At 41.6% G+C, this 25,037-nt stretch overlaps 2 protein-coding genes across 4 annotated transcripts in view; one reads left to right on the forward strand and one right to left on the reverse strand.

Moving 5' to 3' along the window:
• Nucleotides 1-20,458, reverse strand: part of ELOVL4 (ELOVL fatty acid elongase 4) — a 37,259-nt gene extending 16,801 nt beyond the window's left edge. Inside the window, exons 1-2 of one of the 3 annotated variants that reach the window (XM_054629326.2) lie at nt 20,355-20,458; nt 659-846 (exon numbers count right to left, since the gene is read on the reverse strand). In XM_054629326.2, the coding sequence (XP_054485301.1) occupies nt 659-846; nt 20,355-20,454 (288 nt within the window). In that variant the 5' untranslated portion in view covers nt 20,455-20,458. Of the gene's footprint in view, nt 1-658; nt 847-19,959; nt 20,227-20,354 lie in introns of those variants that run through there. The other 2 variants (XM_077174860.1, XM_077174859.1) reach the window with 2 other exon arrangements.
• LOC143693521 (uncharacterized) lies at nt 20,420-24,207 on the forward strand. Its single transcript, XM_077174861.1, has 2 exons — nt 20,420-20,883; nt 21,115-24,207. The coding sequence occupies exons 1-2, from the start codon at nt 20,420-20,422 to the stop codon at nt 21,134-21,136; spliced, it is 486 nt and encodes a 161-aa protein (XP_077030976.1). The 3' UTR covers nt 21,137-24,207.
• The last annotated feature ends 830 nt before the right edge of the window (nt 24,208-25,037 follow it).

Below are 25,037 nucleotides of genomic sequence, written 5' to 3' on the forward strand. Positions count from 1 at the left end.
CAATAATTACCAAACTGTTAAGTAATCCCAGCCAGCTACTGGTACACAGCTGTTCCACTGCAGTGCTACTATTCATTCCCTCTGTCCAGAAAATCCAACAAAGGAAAAATGCAGCAACACTGAAATTTATGACATGTAACACACTCAGAATATTGCAAACCAAATATTAGAAGTCTGTATCCTTTTTATTTAAAGGTATAGTTCACTTAATTTTTATTCTTAATAATAATTTCTAGACAAGATACAGACAATGGATATCTGAATTTCTAAATATTATAAACACATTGAAAGAGTAAACAGCTCAATTTCTAACAAGATACATTCTGATACCCTTTAGGTTTATTAAGATGAAAAAAAATGTATCAGTTACAGGTGTTAAATTTACAGATTTTAGTCTCTCCAGTATTTAGACTAACAAAAATCTAAGAAGAACTTGGAATACCTCAAACACAAATTCTCTCTATAGACTCATTTAATGTACTTATTCTCAAACAGAAACTACCTATTTATAGAAATACTCACCTCAAAGGCAAACTCATCTTTAAAAGTCTGTGCAAAACATTGACTCTTAATAGACATCAAGAATATGCAACATCATTTTCATTTGGACAGCCTCAAACCTCAGTAAGAATTCCCTCTTGCAAGAGGGCATACCCACCTCTTTGAAAATGAAGAAGTTGAGCAGGACCATCCCAAAGTTGTAAACAACCAACAGGAAGCGTAGCTGGAAGGGCTCTCTCGTCTTCATCCACTTGGGGCCCAGCCAGACAGTGAGGAGATAAATAGTGCTGATAGTCAGTGTTGGGAATGGAGACTGCATCAAGGGCCAGTCATCAACACGTTTGTCTGGGGGAGCCAAGCAAACAGGAGTCAGCAAGGTCTGAGTAAAATATATTCCATCATCACTTTAAGCATTGAATTTGTTAAGTATTATTTTCTCCTGGAATAGCTGCATCAGATAGTGGAAACACAATGCACTCATTCTTTCTAGGAAAGTTAAAGAAAATAGTTTTTTAGAAAAAACTCCTCTATATCACATTACCTCACAGAGAGATTCATTATGTCATTCAAGCTCTCTTGTCCAGTTCTACAATCCAAAACAATAAAGCAAACAGAATCACATGAACCCAAACACAAATCAACCCACTAATCCCCCAAATGAATTTTGCTTATGATGGATACTGGCTGCAGTGGCAATATAATCAAACCTTCATCACCACTGCAAATGAAAGATATACAGATTTGGCAAAATACTGATAAAACCAGTAGCTTTTATTAATTTAAAATTAGGCACTAGAAAGTCTCCTATAGAGTTTATACAGGTTGTATGATGATAACTTTTGCTACTTGATGTAGGTCAGTCTCATGTTTCAGACAGAATACTAACAGTGTTACCAGAAAACAACCAAATAAAAGAGCTCTAAAGGGATGGTTCTAGTCAATCTGTGCTGCCATATGGGAGCACAGAAACAAAGGTTTTATTTACAGCCTCCTTCAGTCACTCACAGGATCCAGTCACATTACACATATTTCAGAGCTGAGAATATGCTATATTAAGTTCTAGATCAGTATGAAAAAAGCAGTGTTAGCTTGATGAACCAGTGACACCTAGGATTAGAGGATAGCTCTGCTAGAGGAAGGAAGCAAGACTGCAGTGACGCCTCCTTACTCAGTGTTGCCCCATGTGTCACATGTCTCCCCCTGCCCTGAAGGCTAACATGGAGCTGTAGCAAGGGATAAAAGGTAACTGCTTCATAACAATCAGAACTTCAGATACTGCCCAGCTCTATGATACTAACTGGATTTTTTCCAGATGCTTAAGGCCAGTTACAGTTCCCATGGAAATCACATCACAGGGCTCCTTAGGAAGCTCAAACATCTGAAACACCTGCCTTCAGTCAAGTGTGGGCAAACTCACAAATGCAGCTGCCAGAGATTTACCTAGAGGACAAGTTTCTTTTAGAGGACTGTAAGTCAAAGACCATGAAAAATCCCTATACCGTAAATTAATTCCTGATCCCAGGCATACAACCAGCAAGTTAGAAAACCCTTCTTATCAGGAAAATGAGGAAAGTACAGAACACTGCTGTCATTACTTCTCCTACACTTCTTTCTTGTTTCCTTTGTTGTACTTAAGGCCATAAATTACAACCTAATTTTAGGAGCAAATTTCATGAGGCCCTCTATTTCTAATAAACAATAAGTACTGTGATCTAGGGAAAGAGGGCATGCAGAACACAGATTATTCTTACTTCCAGATGATTTAATAATAATTGAGCTGCATATTCCAAGATGCTAGGAGGCCTAAAAAGAAATGGAAAAGCAGAAAGAGAAGCCTAACTGCTTTCATTCTGGCTGTTAATACCAGAAGAGAAAATTCATCCTAATGCATGGAAACTTCAAGAAAGGACACTGATGCTGCTAGAATGATGGGATTCAGCTGTGTGGCCACAGCCACCAAAAGAAGTCAAGGGCAAGACAGCGCAAGGACTACAGGGAGGAGTGTCAAAAAATCAGATAGATCAGCTGTAGAAACACAGGCAATGAAAGAAGACTTGAACAGAGTGAGAGAAGACACCACTCAACTTTTCATCGAGCTCCTGAAACCAGAGAGTATCACCTACCAAAGCTGAAATCACTACTGCATTGCAATTATTACACTCTTATATCCTTTACAATTTCATTCCTTCTTTAGTGATTGTTCTACTAATCTGAATTTAAAACCCAAAGATAACACACACACACACACAAAAAACTCTCAAAAAAACCAAAAAAAACCCCAAACCAACACCCCAAAAAAGCCCTCCCCAAAAAAACTACTAAAACACCTCATCATCTACCTGGTACCAAGTAATAGGCAAGGATTCATCATGAAAAAGGTGTCAGTTAGGAGACAGCTCTGGGAATAGCCAATGCTTTATCAAATCCAGATCTCCCTTCACTGTAGTGTACAATGAGTTAAGAACAGGTGAGGCAAGAGACACAGGTGCTTTCCCAGGTTTCTTGCAATAAGGAATATAAAGAGGATAAAGAGAAAAAGATGCATTAGAGAATCTGTCTTCTATTTTCTAACACAGTGTTTCATGGTACTCTTACACACTCAAGTGACAATGCAAAGAAATGTGAAAGAGGAGGATTTGAATTTTAGCCAGGATGTGAATGCTATCACCCACTGCTGAAAACAGGAAACTATGACTGTTCCAGATTTCTTTTTGTGTCAGGAGACAAAGATTTCTGGATTTCTGGATGGAAGAATGAGGATTCACCAGAGGGTGAAAGGAAAGACAAAGGGACAACTTGTACTAAAACCCAGCTGCAAGCAGGCTTTGCCTCACACCTCATCAATACTATAAACAATTCTTCCACCTCCTTTCCACAAATACTATAAATTGAAGAACCTCACTGGAGAAAACCAAGAGATATATTTCATTAACTCTGACAACTACATAAGAGCACCTGAGAAGCTGCCATTACTCTTCCATGCCATGGTCTCAGCACGTTACTTTCCCTCTCCAAAGGGTTTTTGGACAGTGAGCCACCACATCTCAGAGAAGTCTTGAAGTATTTACAGGAAAAACATATATTATTGATACAAATCTTGTAACACACTGCCCAGGGTATCCAACATTGCCATTTTGGGGGCCTGACCTCTCCTAGGACAAGTAATTACAATGACAAAATGCTTCTATGAGAGGGAACACAGTAGGCAATTCAGTTCTGGAGTGCATCCTGGCCAAAACAGCAGAGCAGTCTGTTCTACTGGGCTAACTACAAACACTACCTTATGTTTATTTTGAGGGCATCTAGGAGCCTCTGCATATGATGATTTTTAACTAGTACTGTGGCATCAGGAAACATGATGCTATTACTCCCTGAACTTTTTCATCACAGCATCTCCTCCAGATAATGCAAAGTAACTTGCCTCATAAGTCAACTCCATTCTTACTGCACAGAAGGTTATACAAAACCAATTTCATTTCAGTTTACCTGGCAGGCCTGCTCATTCATGTTCTACACAAAAAACCCAGAAAAATTCAGACCCTTGCTCCAAACTTCTCTTTCAAAGATAAATTCACTATCTTTAGTCATCTGCGCAAGTCACAAACATTCCAAGCTACTCCAACACCTTCCTCCTTCCCAGCCCCCAATCTGTTTTAGCAAAACCAGCATAATTTTGTGTCCTACTTACTAGCTGGTGCTGATGACCACAAAAGATTTCTGCAAATTACAGAGAACTGTGATAGCTTAAGGAGATATACGAGTGCATTAAATCCTGCAGTATTTCACACGGAATAGGGACATTTTTACCTCAAAGATGAAATATGCTTGAAATAAAAAGGCCAGCTCCCTGAATTAAAAAAAATCCCTCCAACTGCTGTGAAGCAAAAAGACCAATGCCTTTACCTGATTAGAATTGACAGAGATTGACTGAATCTTTCAGGGGATTAATGCGTTTGTCTTTCAAATCCCAAGACCCAGATTCTAATTTGATCACAAATAAAATGTCTGCTGTGGTGGCACAGCCTGTAGTACAGTGCTCTTCTGGTAGGGTGGGAAAAGTTTTACAACAAATACTTAGGGTTGCACTTTCAAGCAAAAATGAATCCAGCCTAGACTAAGGCATCTACTAACATGTTCTTGGTAGAAAATAACTGTTATGTAAGGAAATATGCATATACACAAGGCTTTCCTGTCATTTTGTGTATATACGTTCTGAAGTTACACCTTGCAAAGACAAAAATCAGAAGAACTTACATTTATATATTTATATGTAAGTATATTTATTAGTATTTATATATATATATATAAAAATAATTGAAATTGCCCATAGGTACCTACCTTTGCAGGATGTAATTCTTTTTGTGGGGAAATTAACAAGAAACACACAAATAGGCCCCTTCAATTTCTTCATTCAAAGCAAGAAGAGCAGGACCAGTGAAAAGAACTGAATATCCTGCCTGGCAATGTCCAAAGAGGACATAATTAACCTATACTGAAATATAGGTGGAAAGTGAAGATGAATTTCAGTAAGTAAGGCTGCAGTGATGGTGTTCTAGCATTAAAAATCACAATAAATTTTTGAGAAACATACTGTAATTGTTTTAATATGTAAGCATTTCTGTTAAACATGGTTCAGCATTTTCTTTCTGATAGAAAAGATTTTAGATGGTTAAATTTCCGCATTTTTCTTAGCCTATAACAAATTTTTTGCTTCCCCCTTGAAAAATAAGCAAACAAATCCATAGCACAGTCACTTTGACATTCACCTAGAGAAATACTGAAACAGTACAATGGCGATTATCTTTGCTTTTAAAATCAGTTTTAGAAAAAATATTACATCACTAAAATACATGATTATTGCAATTCCCTGTGTTCATGTTAGGTTCAAAATAAATACTTAAAAAATCTTCAGTTTAGCAACAGATGTATTCCTTAGCTATCAGGTCTGTGCTCACTAATTTATCTGGAGAGACTTTCAAAGTTATTAATAGCTATTGATACTATTCTCAGCGCAAAGACACTTACAGTGCCAATCCAGCACATCCATCTGGCCGATTACATTTCTAAAGACACTGCAGAAATGACAGTGAGCATTTAAAAGTGGTTCTGGGAGAGCCCTCTGCAGATGACCTCTATTTTAACAAAAGTACTCTCAAAGCCAACCTCAGGTTTAGGAAAGATTTTCTTAAGTCAAATTTTGATTCCACAATAGAAGGAAGGCACAGCAGTATTACCTAATTGCAGTACTGTTCCACGAACCACAGTGTTTTAATTATCTAAGGATTTCCCATATCTTGTTCCACTACCTCTATATTTGAAATAATTACAAAACAAGAGCGCATATCATTAAAAAAAAGATGAGAAATATAACTTCACACACCTTGAAATGTTTACCAAGTTTTCAGATCCCTTCAGTGATTTTAGTGCTCGTTAGTTCCACTACCACTGTAATTGAAATAACTACAAAATGAAAGCCCATATCATATTAAAAAACCAGGTGAGAAATATAACTTCACACACCTTAAAATGATTACCAAGTTTTCACACTAGATCCCTTCAGTGATTTTAGTGCTTTAGTGACCCCCTTCCCTCCCCCTTTTCTTTCTGGCTACAGAGAAATATACAATATACTTCTCTCCAAGATTTTGATTAGAAATACTGGTTCAGTCATGTTAATATTTACAAGTGAATACAAGATTCACTCTGGCTACACAACCACTGCAGACTGGATCTGTTGAAAGTAAACTTAAATAAGCATCTACCTGATTAGACCCTATGCTTTTTAACTAAACTGCATAATACATCAGAATAATTTGAAAGTAGATTTACTGTTAGCAGTTTGTAGAAATTCCAAGGAAAAAGCTCAGTCTCTGACTAACTAACACCTCAGAAAAACAACAGCTAAAGCTATAAAATTAGCCTTTAAAACAGTACATGGGCTGCACAGTTTGAGACTGAAGACTGATAATGAAGTAACATTGCTGAGTGAAAATTGAGAGGCCATATATTTTTGGATGGAAAAAATCTATAGAATTAAAAATTTTCTATTCACTTACTATTTTTAATAGAGCTGTTCATATGGCCCCAAATGATTTTTTTTTCTTAGGTTGTCATTGCTTGAACTAACTTACCTGCTTTGCTATTGATTATTCATTGCACAGATTGCACTCTATTCCTCAATTAGTGGAATTACAGAATCATTACAGTTGGAAAAGACCTCCAGGATCATCTAGTCCATCCTATGACTGAACACCACCATATGAATTAAACCATAGCACCTAAATGCCATGTCCAGTCATTTCTTGAACATCTCCAGGGAGGGTGACTCCACACTTCCTGGGGCAGCCCATTCCAACATCTAACCACCCTGTCCAGTGCAGAAATTTTTCCTGATTTCACCTGATCCCCCCCCCCGCACAGCTTCAGGCCATTTCCTCTTGTCCTGTTGCTAATAATCTCAGTTTATAAAGTTTCTTTAAACTTTACAGGAGAAATCCTGTAATAGCAGATTGAAGCTACTGCATGAATTAAAACTATATCCCCATAGTCTCATCCATGTTTCAGGCAAAAGAAAAGTCCATCTCTTCTTAGGAGAGATTGTGCAGACATATTGCTGCAGGAAAGCAAAATGACTGGGACAAAAAGAATGGCCAGTTTATGCTTCTTTCTTATCTATCATACTTGGCAATGTCTGCAGTCTTCTGGCACTATAGGTATTTCTAAGGAGTTTGACAGGACCTGTACCTAACTCAGAAAGAATCTAATATCATCTACAATGAAACTTCCATTAACACATGTATAAGCCAAGAGATCTAAGAATTTCCCATTTTAGTACAGGATATGTCTTTTCAGAGGCAGCAAGCCTGGTAGAACATATAGCAGCTTGCTGTAAAATGTTAACTAGCATAAAGTTACTCTCTACAGCCAAAGAAATTAGGATTAAACTTTAACTAGTTCACTATAATTTTCTTTCCTAGACCTATCATTTTTTTTCCTTCCTCATTTGGGTAGTTCTGAACAGTTATCAGGTCACTCACTATTTGCCTTTTTTTTTTTTTAATTTTCCTTAAAGAAACACTTAATTTCATTCACTTGCAGGCATATTTTCCTATCATAGAATCATCTTCATGGCTCATCTCTGTATACTCAACAAACCTTTAAATTGGCCTTGCACTGGTTTCTCAGGAATCAGTCAAGTCCCTGCTGCTTTATGTCACAAAAAATTCTGTATTGTCATAATGTCACAGTATCAGTGGTGGTAATAACTGGCAAGAAAACAAATATGTGAGTATCAGAGAATCACAGAATGGCTTGGGTTGGAAGGGACCTCAAAGATCATCCATTTCAAACCACCCTGTCATGAGCAGGGACACCTCCCACTAGAGTTTGCTCAGAGTCCCATCCAACCTGATCTTGAACACTTTCAGGGATGGAGCATCCACAGCTTCTCTGGGCAACCTGTTCCAGTACCTCACCACCCACACAGTTAAGAATTTCTTCCCATGTATGGTATTGGTAAAGCTAAGGATCACATGCACAGGATGCTATAGGGACAAAGGTTCCCAAAACTGGGGGAAAAAGCATAACAGCTGACCTGGTTTAAGTAATTTTTTTTTAAATTATTTAGTAGATCAGTAGAGAGAAAGCAAGTTTTTCTTAATCTTTGATAATAAGTCTAAAAATCTAACTACTTTGTCTATCCTTAAGTTTTAACTATCCTTAAGTTTTAACTAGGAACAAACTAATTAGTTCAGGTCAAGAACAAGGGACATCAAAATGTTTTGGCAAAGCATTGTCATTTTAACAAGCCATAAAACATAAAACTAAGGTGCAAGAATAAGAGTATTCAGCCTCAAGCACAATGAATAATGAGAGCACATACCCCAAAAATCAAAACAATGAAACCCACATATTCTAAGTTTGCTGTACAAAAACCTGTTGTGGTCAGAAATGAGAGATGCCTGCCCCAAAACCAAGAGGACTATGAGGCAAGACTAACAGGTACCACCCATAACCAGTTGTGGCTTTGTTTTGAATTTCAGGGCTTTGTAATTGACTGCTTAGTCTTCTTTAAAGCTGTAAACAGCAACATAAAATCAAAATACCACACAGCTAAGAGCAACATCTCCTGCAGCTAATGAACACTTGTGTAATGTGCATGTGTTTCATAAACTCCCATTAAAGTAACAGGAAGGCCAAATCCCAATTTGCTGTTAGAAGGCCAGGTGTATTTTAACTAGCCTTCCCATCATTGTAATCTTCTCAGGACTCCTATCACTCAGTCATTAATACCATATTGTCTTTGTGCCTATATACAGCAATTACATTATACACGTGTTTCAAGACAAGGATAGTTATGGAATTACTACGAAGTTCAGGACACATGACAATTTACCATCATCTCTCAGGATTTTCAAGTCCAAAGAGATTATCTTGCTCACATTATATTTTTCTCCTCCATTGATTATGATTACTTGTGGGGACAGTACAAATGCTCTGCTTCAAGTAATAATAAAAATATAATCCTCATTGAAGCTTACACAAGATATGCAAGATACAAGCCCTTGAGGCATGAAGTACTCTTCAGGTTGCCAAATCTTCTTTTCCAGACATCACAAATGCAAGATGCATTCCCAGTGCAGTGATGCCTGCATGCTTTTTCTTAAATACTATAAGTTGTGGAGTAAACAGACAAAAGCACACAAAACCCCCTACCCTACCATACAATGTAATTTTTTAAACTACTTGCAGACTTTATGATCCAGCCTATGTCTTTGTATTTCTAAAGCAATAGAAGTACTGCACAAAACACACTTCATAAAGCTTTTCTTCTACTGAAACTTTCATTCAAACTTTGCACTTTTTGCCAAAACTATTTCTCACGTCACTGCTTCATACAAAAGCACTGGGGTTTGGCACTATGAAAATAGTTGTAGAAGTATCAGTAAGCAGTAATGCAAACACAGGATTTATGCACATTCAATGTTGCAATAACAGATTAGTCTATTGGCTCACCCAGAGCTTTATAATGCTGAAGGGAATGAGCATAGGGTATGATGATCTTCTCCAAAGATAGATACTGGATTCCTTCAGTTTAAACATAAGTTCATTGAAAAATGTGAAAGATTATTAAAATCAGTTCAATAATAACTCTGCAAGGTCTTATCCACTGTGGAGTCAAGTGTTACATACTCAGCATACACGGGACAGTAAATTCAGCACTGACAGTAAATTCAGCACTGACACATGTCTAATGTGCTAACACCCCAGAAGCATAGTGATGTTTAACTACACAGCAAATACAAACAACTTATGTTGATGCTCTTGCAACGCAGAGTTTGGGGTTGTAGATAAACATTTAGAAACTTTTAAATGCAGTGCTTGAGCATGTAGGAAAACCAGCAGTGGCAAGTGAAATCTGACTAAGAATAATACCAGAAAGCCACTGGAGAAAATTTGCAAGAAGCAGCACAGGAAACTCTCTGATAAACTACCTGTTTTTCCTGTTTGCATTATCACAAGGATGCTCCTCATCACTATGGTTTTACAGAAGGATGAATGAGATGAGAGTTTTGTTTTGATTAAAAACTACAAAAAGACTTACTGAAATGCATTAGCGCTTCAAAGTTCAGAGGCAGAAGTAAATTTACAGTTGTGAGATGCATTAGGTTTTCTGTTAGCTTAACACAAATACATCAGTCAAAGCCTCCAAGGAAAAACAAAACTCTAAAACATTTAGAACTTAATTCCTCAACATCCCTTTAACATCAGCAAAAATGATGAATTGGAGGGGTGAGGAACAAAGCACAAAAAAGAAAAGACTAATTTTGAAATGCGGATTTTCAAAATAGGAACTGAATGACAAAATGTTTTTGACCCAAAAGTGATGAAAAGAATGATGAGTGTCTGAATCTTTCATTCACTAAGTACACAGTAGCAAAATCATCAGTTTGGAAGCTACATAATGTCCATGTCCAAACAACTGTTACAACTGAGTCTTTTCACTTCCACAGTTGTGCTGCCTTCCATGCTAACACATGGGCCCCAAGCTTCTCTAATGGTTTCAGCAATAAAGTTTCTCCCTCATGGTAAAAAATTGGTAAAAAATTCAGGGATCACTGAAATGGAGATTGGACAGAGTAGAAAAAAACCTGACCTAATTATCAAAGCATTTGAGAGTACTCTGTGAGTCTTTCCACTGGGGTCATCTATTCCTGGTAAACCACTAAATATTAAACTGTGTAGAAAATATTATTATGAAGTCTCCTATTTACAGCCCAGCTAGACAATTTAACTACTAACTACTTTTTTTTTTAATGTTAACTCAAACCATTTAAAAACAAGGTGTTACAATGATGTTCTAAGAATAGGACATAAAATCAAGTCAGAGAGAAGATTTGCTGGCTCAACAGAAAAAGTGAAAGACATAGGTTATAAATTCACTTCTTTCAGCAATATTCTAAGAACATTTAGAAGGTAATAAAACAATTTTTCTTATTGGTCATAACTGGGAGAAGCAATTAAGGAGATAATACCTATAAGCAGATAAAAAAAGAAAATAGAACACCATGGTCAAGCATGTAAACTAAGCACAACATATGCAAGAGCTGAAAGAAGACACTTTTTAGATATAGCAGAAATAGATAAGAGGAATAGGAAAATATGATGCAAACAAACCAAACAGTCAAGAGTTCCTGATTATGCTGAGACAGAAAGTGAAACCAGGGATGCACTGGTTTGACCCTGTCTGGAGGCTAGGTACCCACCAAAGCTGCTCTGTCACTCCCCTCTCAGCTGGATAGGTTACAGAAGATCAAAGAAAAGGCTCATGAGTTAATCAGAATCACAGAATCACTAGGTTGGAAGAGACCTTCAAGATCATTGAGTCCAACCCATGCCCTAACACCTCAACTAAACCATGGCACCGAGTCCCACATCCAATCTTCTTTTAAACCCATCCAGGGGTGGTGACTCCACCACCTCCTTGGGCAGAGCATTCCAGTACTTTATCACTCCTTCCATAAAAAACTTTTTCCTAATATCCAACCTATATTTCCCTTGGTGCTGCTTGAGACTGTGTCCTCTTGTTCTGTCAGTGGTTGCCTGGAGAAAGAGAGCCCTACCTGACTACAGCCACCTTTCAGGGAGTTGTAGAGAGCAATAAGGACAGGGAGAGGTCACAAACTGATTACTGTCACAGACAAAACACATGTGACTTGGGGAAATTTCTTGAATTTATTACCAATCACAATCTGAGTTCTATAATGAGAAGTAGAACAAACCCAAAAAGCACCTTTCTCCCAAACCCTCCCTCCTTCCCAGGCTTAACTTCACTCCTGATTTTCACCTGTCATTGCTCTGTCAGTGGCAATGGGAGACAGGGAATAGGGATTACAGTCAGTTCATCACATACTGTTTCTGATTCTGCTTCTTCTTTAGGAGGAGTCTTTCCCCTGCTCCAGCATCAGATTGCTCCCACAGGAGACAGTCCTCCATGAAATTCTCCAGCCTGAGTCCTTCTCACAGGGTGCAGCTCTTCACAAACTGATCCAGTGTGGCATCCCTCCTGGCCAGGAGCCTGCTCCAGCACAGGCTTCCCATAGGGTCACAGCCTTCTTACAGCATCCATCTACTCTGGTGTGAGGCTCCTCCACAGGCTGCAGATGGATCTCTGCAGCCCTATGGACCTCCCCAGGCATCAGGGGCACAGGTACCTCACCAGGGTCTTTCCCATGGGCTGCAGGGGAATCTCTGCTCCAGTGCCTGGAGCACCTCTTCCCTTGCCTTCCTTCCCTGATCTCCATGTCTGCAGAGTGGTTTGTATCACATATTTTCACTCTTTTCTCTGGCTGCAATTACTTCTGCGCTATTTTTTTCCTCTCTTCTTAAATATATTATTGTAGAATCATAGAATGGCCTGGTTTGGAAGGGATATTAAAGATCAGCCACTTCAAACAAATTTATCATGAACGGGGACATCTTCCACTAGACTGGTTTGTTTAGAGCCCCATCCAAAATGGCTTTAAACATTCCCAGGGATGGGGCTTCCACAGCTTTTCTGGACATCCTGTTCCAGCATCTCACCATCCTCAGAATAAAGAATTTTTTCCTAACATTTCTAACCCAAACCTCCACTCTTTCAGTTTGAAGCCATTCCCCCTTATCTTTTCACTACATTCCTTTGTAAAAAGTTTCTTTCCATTTTTCTTGTGGGCTCCTTTCAGATACTGGAAGGACACAATTAGGTCACCCCAAAGCCTTCTCTTTTCCAGGCTGAACAATTCAAATTCTCCTAGTCTTTCCTCATAGGAGAGGTGCTCCATCCCTCTGAACAGCTTGGTGGCCCTGCTCTAGGTTTGCTCCCTTAGGTCATTGTCCTTTTTGTGCACCCCAGAGGTGGAAGAGTGGAGTAGAGGGACAGGCTCAACTGCCTCAATCTGCTGGCCATGCTGCTTTTGATGGTGTGATTGTTGTCACAGAGATTTTATTACCATCACTGACTGGCTCAGCCTTGGCCAGCAGCAGGCCCATCTTGGAATGGGCTGGGTTTGGCTCTGTTGGATATGGGGGAAGCTTCTAGCATTGCCCTCCCAGTACCAAAACCTTCCCATGCAAACACAATACAAGGGAAAAATCCCATGGTAAAAGCAGATACAATGCCACAGAGAGAGTGAACACTCCAGGACAGGACTTAAGGATCAAACCACTGAAATTATTCAGTACCTAAAGAAAGAAGTTGAGTTGCAGGCACACAAGCAACACAAAACCAAGTGCTACTGATGCCCACAGGCATCACTATCTTGCATCAAATGCAAGCCAAAGTGAGGTAGCTTACTCTCCCTCACCTTCCATGAGAGAAAGGTAATCTAGTTCATGCTTATCTAGAGATCCAAGCACACACAAAATGAGTTAATACAAACCACATTGCACTCCATTTATCTCCAGGCTTGCCTTGCAGCTACTTATTGCTTTGCCTACTAGCTAGGGTGCAGTACTCAAAACCCCAACAGGGCTAACACCTAAGCATTGCCAAGCCTGAATTTCAGAGCTGCCTTCATTTGCATCCTTAAAATTCCACAAGACTTTGAAGTTCATACACTCAGAAGCAGTTGATACACTGCTTCTGTTCATACACTCAGTTTGACAACACTGAGCATAGTTGTACCCACTTGTCACCACACTAGATCCAGGAACTGTATTCAGCATCTACATCCTCCTAAGTGAGGTGTCAGTCAGGCAGACCCACTCAAAGTGTTCCTTATGAAGTGCAGTGGTAGCTCCAACTTGGTTTCCAAATAGAGCTTGAGAAAGCAAAGCCTTGTCATATATTTACTAGTCAGAGAAGTCCTCCTTATGGATCAGATCTGTCCTTAAAAACACACTGTCAAACTTCTGTGCTCTGGAAACACCCCAGTCACATCAACACTCTTTAAAAACCAAAGCTGTCATTCTTTAAATGGTCAATTCTTTTTAGGTAAATGAGCTCTCCTTTAGCTCTGTTTTTTCAGGCCATTCCGGCATTCATTAAACCCCACTTGCCTTACCTGAAAAAACTCTTCAGTACACACAACAGCCTCTTCTCCTCACTTAGCCCTGCATCCTAGCAAATTCTTCCTCTCAAAGTCTTCTCCATATCTGTTTGGAGTATTTTCATTCATTCACTTTTTATCTAAATCTCCTAATCAATCAAGTAATTCCAAAAAACTTGTCTGGACCGGCAGAGGAAAAAGTGGAGTCTTGCCTCACCCACTCTTCACGACTCCTGATCTACAGGACCTTAAAAGGAACTACATCCTATGTTCCCTAAGCTTCTTCTACTACCTGTCCTTGTGCAGCCTTTGACACTCTTCCCTGGCTGCACAAGGACAGCAGCACAGCTGCCTTGAATACAACCTCCTCTGGTGGTTCACATCTATAACCACAGCCCTGCCACAGCCCTCCTCACCCTGGCACAGCATGAGTGCAGGGTGACAACTACAAACACTCCTGTCAAGGCACTCCAACCAGAGACAGCCACCTATGAGCTAGAGTTCAGCCACTATCCCTGATCAATCTGTGTAACCAGTGGAGCCTCCAGGATGACTGCATCTGCTTCATGGCAAGGATATTTCAACTTGCCAAGAATTCTTCACCTCTGGTTGCAGTATGGGGCTCCAGGACCACACATTGATTTACACCTCATGATGCCTCAGCTGAGAAACATGATTTGCTTAGAACTCTGCAACAGCAACTTGCCATGTGCTGAATTCTTAACATCTAGCCATTTGACCTTCTGCAGTAGGTACTAAGGTCATGCAATCAGCTTGGTTAAATTCTGTAAACAGCCATTTCCAGATCTTTTCCCATGGATTCTCCTTTAAGAGTATTCATAACAACTTATTTTCTTCAAAGATTTCAAGACATGCTACCTACACAGTTTTAGAATGAATTTTCAAATATTCAGTTATGTTCTCGTCATTTTGTCTACACATTTCCTTTTCCTTCTGGAATATGCTGATGAGTGTTCAAACAGAAGTTTGTATTGCATTCTTGCTGGTGTTCTTTGAAGGTTTTTTCTGTTTCATTTCTTTACTGGAGCTCAGATTTGGATATCATCGCTACAACTTCTCCTCTTTCATTTTAGGAAAGAGAAGTCTTCCACTCATAACTCAGCTTCTCATCCATAGAGTTTATTTTGCTTGATCCTACTCCCTCATGACCAAGGTCTTGAAGCTTGCTGACCCAAGGTGTCTAAGTAGACATTTCCCCTTCACTAATGTACTTTTCTGAATGATGTTTCCATTTCCAAAAATGCTTGGCATCTGTTTAGTTCTGACTATGTCTTTTGAGTAGTACAATCTGATAAAATCTCCTGATGATGAAATGGGGGTAGAATTTCCCTCAAACAATCAGCAAATTGCCTTCAATACCAAGCATTATATTTTTTCTTCACTAATAAATTCCCTCCCTTCACTAACTGGCAATTAAATGTCAAATGAATCAAATAAACTGGATGCTCCTATTGCTCAGTTTAGTTGACAGCAGTTTCATATGATCTAGGCATTAGCATTCTTTGCTTCCACAATCAATTTCTCCAAGTGCTGCTTCTGCCACAGGTTTTTTCTTTGTGTTTCTGCCACAAGACAGCCAGCCCAGTTAGACAGCTTTTCCATTTCCAGTATGTTTCTCCCTGTCTAATCCTTGTGTTTTACCCAGCCATGGCCACAGACTGAAAAAGCTGTTCCCTTGAGAAGAATATTGTATCTGCAAGACAAATATCGTGCCAAATCACCAAATCTGATGCTCAGCCAGCCCTCTGAAAGTTCAGGAACACATTCTGCTTTGTTTCTGTGAAACAGACTTCATGAACCTTAATCTCACCCTTCATTCTCTTTCCCCATCATCTCCCTCTGAAGCACTTTCACTGGGATTCTACTTGCCTCCAGCTTTAGCACAAATCCTCAGCTACAAGGGACTACTTGCACTCAGAGCGTTCTGCTAAGCACCCAGTGCACTTCTCAAGCATAAACACTCAGGATCCTTTGGTCATACTTGGGTTCTCCATGGGGGAAGGTACAAGGGAAGAAGAAACATGTTTTGCTCTGTTTTTGTTCCCTGGCCTGAAAAAGAAAATTAACCTGAACTTCCTGGGCAATTTTTAAATTAGTTCCAAGATCCCCTAGCAAAAGTGGTCATGGCAATCAGTGTTCTCAAGGAAGCTGCTCCACTGCTTCACCTTTTAGGCAAGCAGCTGTAAGTTTCCCATCTTCTCCACCCTCACTGCCTTACACTTCTGACCCAACTGATAAAACCTACAATTAATGTTGCTCCTGAACAAGATGCTAGGTACAATACTACCCTATCACTAAAGTGAAAGTTTGCATCTCTCTCCTTTCCTACTGATGGAAAAAGTCTGTAATCTTATTAACTGCAACAGCTGTAAATAGTTGCTGTTCCAAAGCAGTCCCATGTGGCCTGGGACGGCCCTGCCTCCTTTAAACTCTTGAGCTCCAAGAACAATCATTCTCACCCAAAGTCAGTAAAGCCTTCTGTTCCTTAGCTCAGTACATTCAAATTAAGTAGCTCTTCTAAATAAATATTTTTGTCCAGTGTTTCATGAGTCTTCTGTTCAAGCCACAATCCCCTACTCCCCCTCCCCAACTGACAATGGTCTCTTCACCCACATTTTGAGATTTTCACACTCTTCTTTTCTGATTGTGTCCTGAGTTATTCATCTTAATAGTTCCCCTGGACTCAGCCTGGAACCTCCCTTTAAGTCACTTGCTCAGTCATCTAATCATACCCTTAATCCTTCCTGGCAAATCCAACCCCAACCAGCTACTCGAGCTGAGAGAAAGAAGGAAGCCCTGCCCTAGCAATTACATGGAACTGGTCCCATGCCCTTACAGAAATAAGGGCATGGAATTCCTAGATCATATTTCCTGATAGTAACTGTTCCTCTGTCCACCTTTTTTTTGCTGTTGATGACCGCTAAGAATATGTTTTTGACCCTTCTATCTCTTTTTGAAGATTATGGCTTCCTAAATTATGCCCTTCAGCCTCCTAGGTGAATATATAGTTACAATGGACTTTGGGCTTTCATGGAAGGGGTCTGAAAAGTAGTCATGGGTGGAGAGAAACAAAGTAGCTTTTCAACAAATGAACAAGCAAAAGCATCAAGCTAATGCTGAAAATGTGTTTGATAATATACTTGGGGAAAAAGTCACAGAACACTGCTATTATTCCCAAATGCAAGACTTAAAAAATCAAAACCACAAACAAATCAGATTTAGACAGCATGCTTAATGCTAAAAGAAATTGTAACATCAACTCAAAACCATTTAGGCTCATTATATACTTGGTCTTTTGGGGTTTTTTTGGTCTCAGAAAAGGTCAGTTGCTTTTTAAATAGCACAAAGCAGGGGAAGGAAAATGATCAAATCTTTAATGTGCAAAAATAAAGCAGCACAAGACTCAGTGGGATGTTCTGGCACAGTTCTACAGAAGTGTCATCACAGGGGTCTGAGGCAGCAGGAGAAAACACCTGCTGGCAAGACAATCTTGCTGAATACAGAGAACGGGGCTAAAGACACACAGGTGTTCAATAAAAAAATGGAAGTGGGAAATTGAGAGAATAAGTGTAGGAGTAGTAGTGGGAATAAAATTTCTTCACATTTTGTTGTGTAATTTTGCTGTGTAGTAGTGTTTCAGTATGATTTATTGTGTAATGCTATTGCATAGCATCATTTGTTGAGCAACTTTGCTGCGTGGTATAGTTTTTATTTAATGATATTGAACATTAGGCAATGGTCTTGCATGCCATAATTTGTGTTTTCTGTTGAGCAACATTACTGTCATAGCTCTTAACACAAAGGTGAATTGCATGAATTCATAACAGTGCTGAATTCACAATTTTAACATATCATAGAATGGCTTGGGTTGGAAGGGACCTTAAAGATCATCTACTTCCAACCACCCTTCCGTGGGCAGACACACCTTTCACTACAATTCACTACAACTACAGAGCCTCATCCAACCTGGCCTTGAACAATACCAGGCATGGGGCACTCACAGATTCTCTGGGCAACCTGTTCCTGTGCCTCACCACCCCTGCAGGAGAGAATTATTTTCCTATTATCTAAACCTACTCTCTTTCAGTCTGAAGCCATTACCTTGTCCTACCCCTACATGCCCTTTTAAAAAGTCCCTCTCCTGCATCCCTCTTAGGTACTGGAAGGATGCTGTGTGTTCACTCAGAGATGGCAAATGGAGACAATTATTTTTGTCAGAACAAAGAAACATACAGAAAAGCAACAAACTGGGCAGGTATTTTTGCAGAATTTAGGGCATTAAAGATTATTTCACTGAACAGCCACACAGCATTGCCTCATGAGTAACACTTTCTTATCCTGAGCTACCTTGTAACTACAATGTGACACCTATCCCTACCTGACTGTAAAAACTACAGGAGAGTCTTGTTCCACATACTACTGGGTATAAATAAGAACTGTACTGTGTTGTTCATGTGACTTAGGCTCTACTCAAAACTAGCCTTGCGGGGACCTGCTGTTATCCAAAATTGGAACAAGAAACTTTCCACGAGATAGGACTGATTACTTCATTACAATGGAATCCTGCTTTAACAGCAGTGCTACCAAACTTAAAGCAAAAATTAAAAATTTTACTTTAGCAAATCAGTAAGACTTACATATATTTTAGGGGCAATAACAATGTCATCCTAGTACTGCTTAACATCCTCCAAAGAAGCAGAAGAAAAAAGTTTGCTCTACGTATAGTATCATAGTTACTTATTGTTACATTCTTTACATTTACTTGCTTTTCCTTCTTCTTTTTTTTCCCCTCTGATCATTTTTGCTTACAATAGACATGGTCTATTGACAGACTTAAATAACATTTTTGCAGTTCGGGAAATGTATCAGAATTTGAAGTATTTTTTCAAATAAATCAAGTAATCTATAAGGTTATCAATTTTGTACCCACATCTATTTTTATATCCATCTGAAAATGCTATTGATTGACCAGAATAGCATCTCTTTCATTCTTTACCTGGCAGCCTATGAACAATTGTATGTTGCAAGAGTCAGAGAGCAAACACTGGTAGATTACAATGCAGTGCTGCTGCAAGCATTTTTATTTGCTCTCATATTCTGGCAGTTTTTAAAAACAGACGAGAAAAATACGCGTGCAGGCTCAATTTTTAAAATATAGCAAAATACAGAAGGTATGGAAAGGCAAATTGTGAAAAAAGTGAGCTCTTTCCATCTATAACATAAGATTAATTTATTATCTGACAGATGGCAGAAGGGAAGGGGGGTGGAAAAGCAAAGACTGCTGATGCAGTGAGCTTCCCGTCTGTAACGAAGGCCCCACATTCCCACCTATCACACTGCCAACAAATACATCCACACTTACATGCACACCAGTTTTGCTCTGGGTTTCAAAATAGCTAAACCTCATTGCTGCGTGGACAACGAAAAAATGAAGAAAACATCCAGTGGAGTAAATGATCCTTCTGCCAGCTGCCTGTGGCTACTCACAATAGCAGCTGTGAAAGCGACTCCTTTCATTTGACACACGAGACAGAACCATTCACGCTGACCAATAACACTCCCAGAGCTACCGGTCACTGCAGCAAGGCACCACCTCATTTGCTGTCCCAGCACTGCAAGCTGCTTTTGCACATTTCTCCGTATTCCAAGACATTTACTCTTCCTTCAGCATCTGCCACATTGCAGTCGTGGAGTGCCAATACAGGAGTGGAGCACATTGAAAAGGGAAAACAGCAGGACTGACCCAAACACACTTAATATAAAATGACAAGCTGCTGCAGCGGCGGTAACAATCATTTCCTCATTTCTTTTGCTGAACTCCACGCGATGCCGACGCGGGGCTCCCACCTGCCGCAGAAGCCAAAGACCGCCTGAGCTCCGGCACCACTTACCGGAGGGCCTCGCTTACCTCCGACATCAGATCCCCGTATGACAAGCCCAAGGCACGCCGCGGCGGCAGAGAACCGGAGGAACCGCGGCCCTGGGAAGCGGATTTCGCTACGTCCACCCGCGGGCGCCCGGGGGACGCGCTCACCTTGCCGCGGATCGATGCCCCGCGCAGCCCGGGCCGCTACGCGGGATTACGGCAGATAAACAAACACCGCACCGAGCGCACCCGGAGGGGCGAGGAGGGCAGGCAGGGGTGGGGGGGTCTGCCCCCGCCGCGGCCCCATCCCGGGGAGCCGGAGCGCGCTCCGCGTCTCCCGGGAGATGGAGCCATTTTGAGCCGCTGCGCATCAGTGGCGGCGGGCGGGGGGCGCCGGGCACGGCGATGGCGGGGCCGCGGCCGCCCTGGCGCGTTACCTCGGATGCTCCAGGTCCAGCGGTAGAACTCGAGGGTGTCGTTCACCACGCTGGACACCAGGCCCATGGCGCTGGGGGGCTCGGCGGCGGCGGCACCCATGGTGAGCAGCAGCAGCAGCGGCGGAGCCGGCAGACCTGTCTCGGCGCGTGCGTCCGTGCCTCTGCGCCGGGGCTGCTGCTGCTGCTGCCCCTTCTACAGCCGGGGATGTGATTTAAATCTCTATCTCTCCGTATCTTCCCTCCAGACTCCGCCTCGCTCCCGTCACCGGCTCCCGTGCCCCGCGGGCAGGGCGGAGGGCGCGGAGGCGGGGGGCGGCGCGGCGGCGGCCGCGGCTCCGCAGCTCGGTGCTCCCGGCCCGGCGCTCCCGGCTCGGCGCTCCCGGCTCGGTGCGCAGCGCCCGGCGCGGTGCGGGCGGGCGGGGGCGTCACGTGGCCGCCGTCCCGCTGCCCCCGGCGGCGCCCGCGGAGCGCGGCCCCACGGCCCGGCCCGGCCCGGCCGCGCAGGCGCCCGGCGGCCCCCCCGGAGCAGGTGCGGGCGGCGGGGACCGCTCCTCCTCCCGCGGAGGGCGTGCGGGGTGGCGAGGAGGCGCTTGGTTATCTCAGCCTGGCTTTTTATGTTCAAATAGGGGGTTTGAATTTTTATTTTACCACAAAGGGGGGGGAATGAGTCTTTCAGCCAACTCCCATTCCCTTTCTTTCTTTTCTCTTTGTATAAGTTTGGATTTTTCTTCTCTCTTCCCCTCTTGCTACCCCTTGACAGACACGCCGAGGGTCCTCCGTGAGCGATGCTGGTTTTACCTCCGTCTGTGCGTATCAAGGCTCTTCTGCTGCTTCCAGGAGCCTTCGCTAGGATCCCTTCTCCTCCCAGTACGGATAACACCAGCAACCGCAACGGGACCTCGCTACCTCCCTGCCCCACCACCTGGTGGCACTCCCCTGACCAGCCTTCTCCAGGTGCCACCCAGCTGCCCTTCGCACACCCTCCCTTATCTCCCGGACCAAGGCCCCTGTGGTCGCTTCGTGGAGCAGAGAGATTCAGCTGCCTGGAGTGTTGCTGGGTGCTGCAGGAGAAGCATCCATTCTGCACCCTGTGTTTCAGTCCCAGCAAACCCTCTGTCTGGTGTAAAGGCACCACCTGCTCCTCACACCCTTTGCTCCTTATCTCCTTCTTGGCAGCATGTCTGTGCCATGATCTTGCATAGTGCAGATGGCTGCATGACACCCTCGGGAGCGAGGGGCAGGAGGGGACCTGCTCCACCCAAGCCGCAAGCTTTCCTCCTAGCAGGCAGCAGATCAGATGGTGTCTGCCTCTCCCTCCTCCAGTTCAGCAGCATCTCTGTCACTTGGTGTCACCTGGTCTTGGTGAGCACAGCTTGCACTCCTCCTCCTGGGTGAGTCACCCCCGGCTTAGCTCGTGCACTGCTCTGGTGCTGCGATCCCAGCCCTATGGACAGGAGAGACACACGGCCATCACTAGTTACTCCACTGCAAGCAGAGTCACTGCACCAAAACCAAGGGGCTGGCAGTAGGGATCACCTACACTGGGAAAAGGAAAAGGAGCCATGTCAACACCTGGAAGCCTCGATGGACAGGGAAGTCCAACTTACCCCAATGCTGGCTGAAAGCTGGAGCGAAGCAAGGATGTCACATGCGGATGGATGGACAGCTGCTACTTCTCTCACATGAGAACAGTCAATCAAAATTCTTCATGAATTACAGTGACTTGAATTATGCCTTATTTTGATGGTGCTGATAGTGGCAGAAGGTCTGGTGAGAGCTCTGAAATGGATCTGTCACTGGGTAGGGCAAGGTGAACACCAACCTGCTTCTCAAGTTGCAGGCAGACAGTGTAGTGTTAGCTGTGCTTCCTGTGCCTCCCAACAGGGGAAACCACTGGAGTGTATTCTTGGACATTTAGTATCTTGATATGTGGTTAGCATTGGCTAAAGCACAGCTTCAGAACTTTTTGTAACATTGTCATTTAAATCAAAAGGAAACCAGGAGATTGAGTCATAATCCTCAAATTGGTATGTGGCCACTTGTGTTGGCCACATGCTCGATACAGAACGGCTACTGAGTGAATCAATGTGACAGAGGTTTGCACTTCCCTGCCCTCTTGAGCAAGATGTGGACTTAGGAGAGTGCCACCAGCACAAGGAGTGAAGATCCACAGTCTACCAAAGAACAAGACATATTAGGAATATGAATACATATTTCTGTTAATAATTATTTTATTATAGCTTACATATATTTCTTTATTAGAATGCTTGTTTATTCTGTGGAAGTCTTTTTTGCACAACCAACACCAATAGTTATTGTTTATAAAATGTTTATATCATCCAATTTACTGTTTCTTCTATTTCCAATTAGGTAACTTTTCTTGATGGCAATTAAATCCTTTATATTAGCAATATGGTTGTACATAGATAATTTCACAGAGCCATTAAGGCTTGAGAGGAGCCACAACTGAGTTGCAGAGTTTGGACAACAGGGAGAAGATGAACTATCTAACCAGAGTAACTTCCTCTGTGCTTTAAGATTGCCCTAAAAAACATGCTGAAATTTATGGCTAACTTTTTTCATTAGTTTAACTTTCAGCCTGCAATTATGTGGATGTGCTTTTAAGATTAGGTCTGTGTCTGGGCTTCCAAACACATCCCAGCTAGTTTTCTACATTTGTGCACCCAGCAGGGTCTACTACCTTAAGAATGCTGCTTCTCATGTCTTCTACTCAAAGAGAGCAGAAGGAAGAAGGCATCCAAAGGCATAGTATCAGGATATCCTCCAAAGAAATCTCCAGCATGGTCGTCAGAAAATTATGATTTTTCAATATCATTAGTTGGCCAGTGTTGTCATTTTCTACTTGATAATCTACTCGTTCCTACAACCTGGACCTCTCAGATGGGCAAATTTCTGCTAGGAAAAGGCAGGTCTGTGGCAGCTGATTCCAGAGGAACACACACATGAATTCCCAGCTGTGCTCCGGCCATTTGCCCAGTGCTGCAGGGTGCTTGTGCTGGCAGCAGGCAACTGTGTGCTTTGGGAAGGGTGCAGAAGGTAACAGGAAGTTGTGGGATAGGTGGCTCTAGGAAGCTCTCCTCCCAGTTCCCATTCCAGATACAAGCTGTGTGTATTTCTTCCAGATACTTGTGTAAAAAACCCCCAATGATATTTCAGAGCTGTTTCAAGCCATTTTCTGCTTTTTCATGAAACAAACAAATTGTGATAGAAATGTTACAAGCTCCTGGTGATCAGTGTCTTTAGTTGTGCCTGTAAAAATGCATTTATTCATTAATTTCACTGAAGCGTATGCTATCATAATGATTGATGAATCAGCAGATGCTTCTGCACTAGTTGAAAGTATTCCCACTCAGGTTTTGCTTCAGCTTAGCAATGAAATTGCTGTGAGGGGAAAATGTAATGCAGGTATATTTGGTAATACTTATGAAGTGTAGTAGGAAGAAAGCAGTCAGAGCTTTGTATGTTGCCACCAGTGATCCCTCCAGGCAGCTCAATAAAAGACAAAAACAGCAGTAAAAGAACTCTGCCTTGCTACAAAGAGAATCACCACAACCAGGAACTTACCTGGTGGGAAAGCATAAAATTGCTTGAATCAACACATTTGACAGATCAAAATGTTACATGATGTGGTAAGGGACAGCCTATTCACTTATCAGTAAAGAAGGCACATAAAGTATTGTATATGTTGAAGCATGACCAAATTTAAGTGTTGAAAACACATTTAACTTTAGAAATGTGTTTTAATTACTTGAATTATCGAATTCTCATGTCTTTTCATTTGATTCCATCAGTGTCTTGGGAGGGAAAATGATTAAATAAATTAGCACATTAATTTGCAGTGAATGGGATTTTCTTGCACAGCTTATCCAATTGATATGCTCCTTGCATTAAAGCTTTCAAGTTGATATGCCTTATAAAGACTGCTAGCTGAGCCAAAAAAGCTCATTTGATCTTTGAATCAACAAGTACAGGCTCAAGTGTATTCCTATGCATACTATAAAAGCTTAAAAGAAGCTGCTTTCATACAACCATAATATTTTAAAATAATAACATTAAAACCAACTATGTGTCTTTCAGCACTAATTAATTTGTTTATTACGTAACATACTATTAATTCCATAATTTGAGGTGGGGTAACTCTGCACACAGGTATTCCACACCACAGAGAGTCTTCCATGGGATCTGAAACAGATCTGGCTTTTTGTTTTCTAAACCATCTGCTAGATGCCATCTGTCCTTTCATACATTTAACTGCATCAAAAGAATTTTTTCCAAACCAAATATATTGGAATGATGCATCAGAAAGTGTCCAGAGATGCTAATGCTCAGTGCAGGCTTTGGCCAAAACTTACCCTTGATGTAAGTTCTCTTGCTGTTGTCACCAGCACTGGATTGGATCTCTCATATGTGTCAACTTCATGTTTTGAACATCAACCATTTTTACTGTGGCTCTAACAGCAATATGAGAATTAAAGTATGTTTAATATCCTGGTTTAAATAGTCAAGGGTCAGACTGAACACTCCCAGTGAAGTCAATGCAATTTCTGCTTCCAAAGGGCTCTCTATACATATTGACATTTCTTCTTCATCTTTCTGCATAAAAAATTGGTGCCAAGAAGAAGATGAGGGAAGTAGTGGGCAGCTTTCTCCCAAGCCATATCA

The sequence above is a fragment of the Agelaius phoeniceus genome, chromosome 3, assembly GCF_051311805.1.
Source record: "Agelaius phoeniceus isolate bAgePho1 chromosome 3, bAgePho1.hap1, whole genome shotgun sequence".
Classification (NCBI taxonomy): Eukaryota; Metazoa; Chordata; class Aves; order Passeriformes; family Icteridae; genus Agelaius; species Agelaius phoeniceus.

Bases quoted from the DNA above. Each gene is read 5' to 3' on its own strand.
- LOC143693521 (XM_077174861.1), top strand. From the start codon at position 20,420: ATGGCGCTGGGGGGCTCGGCGGCGGCGGCACCCATGGTGAGCAGCAGC. The intron at 20,884-21,114 runs GTGCGGGCGGCG...ACCCCTTGACAG, and splicing joins CGGCGGCCCCCCCGGAGCAG to ACACGCCGAGGGTCCTCCGT.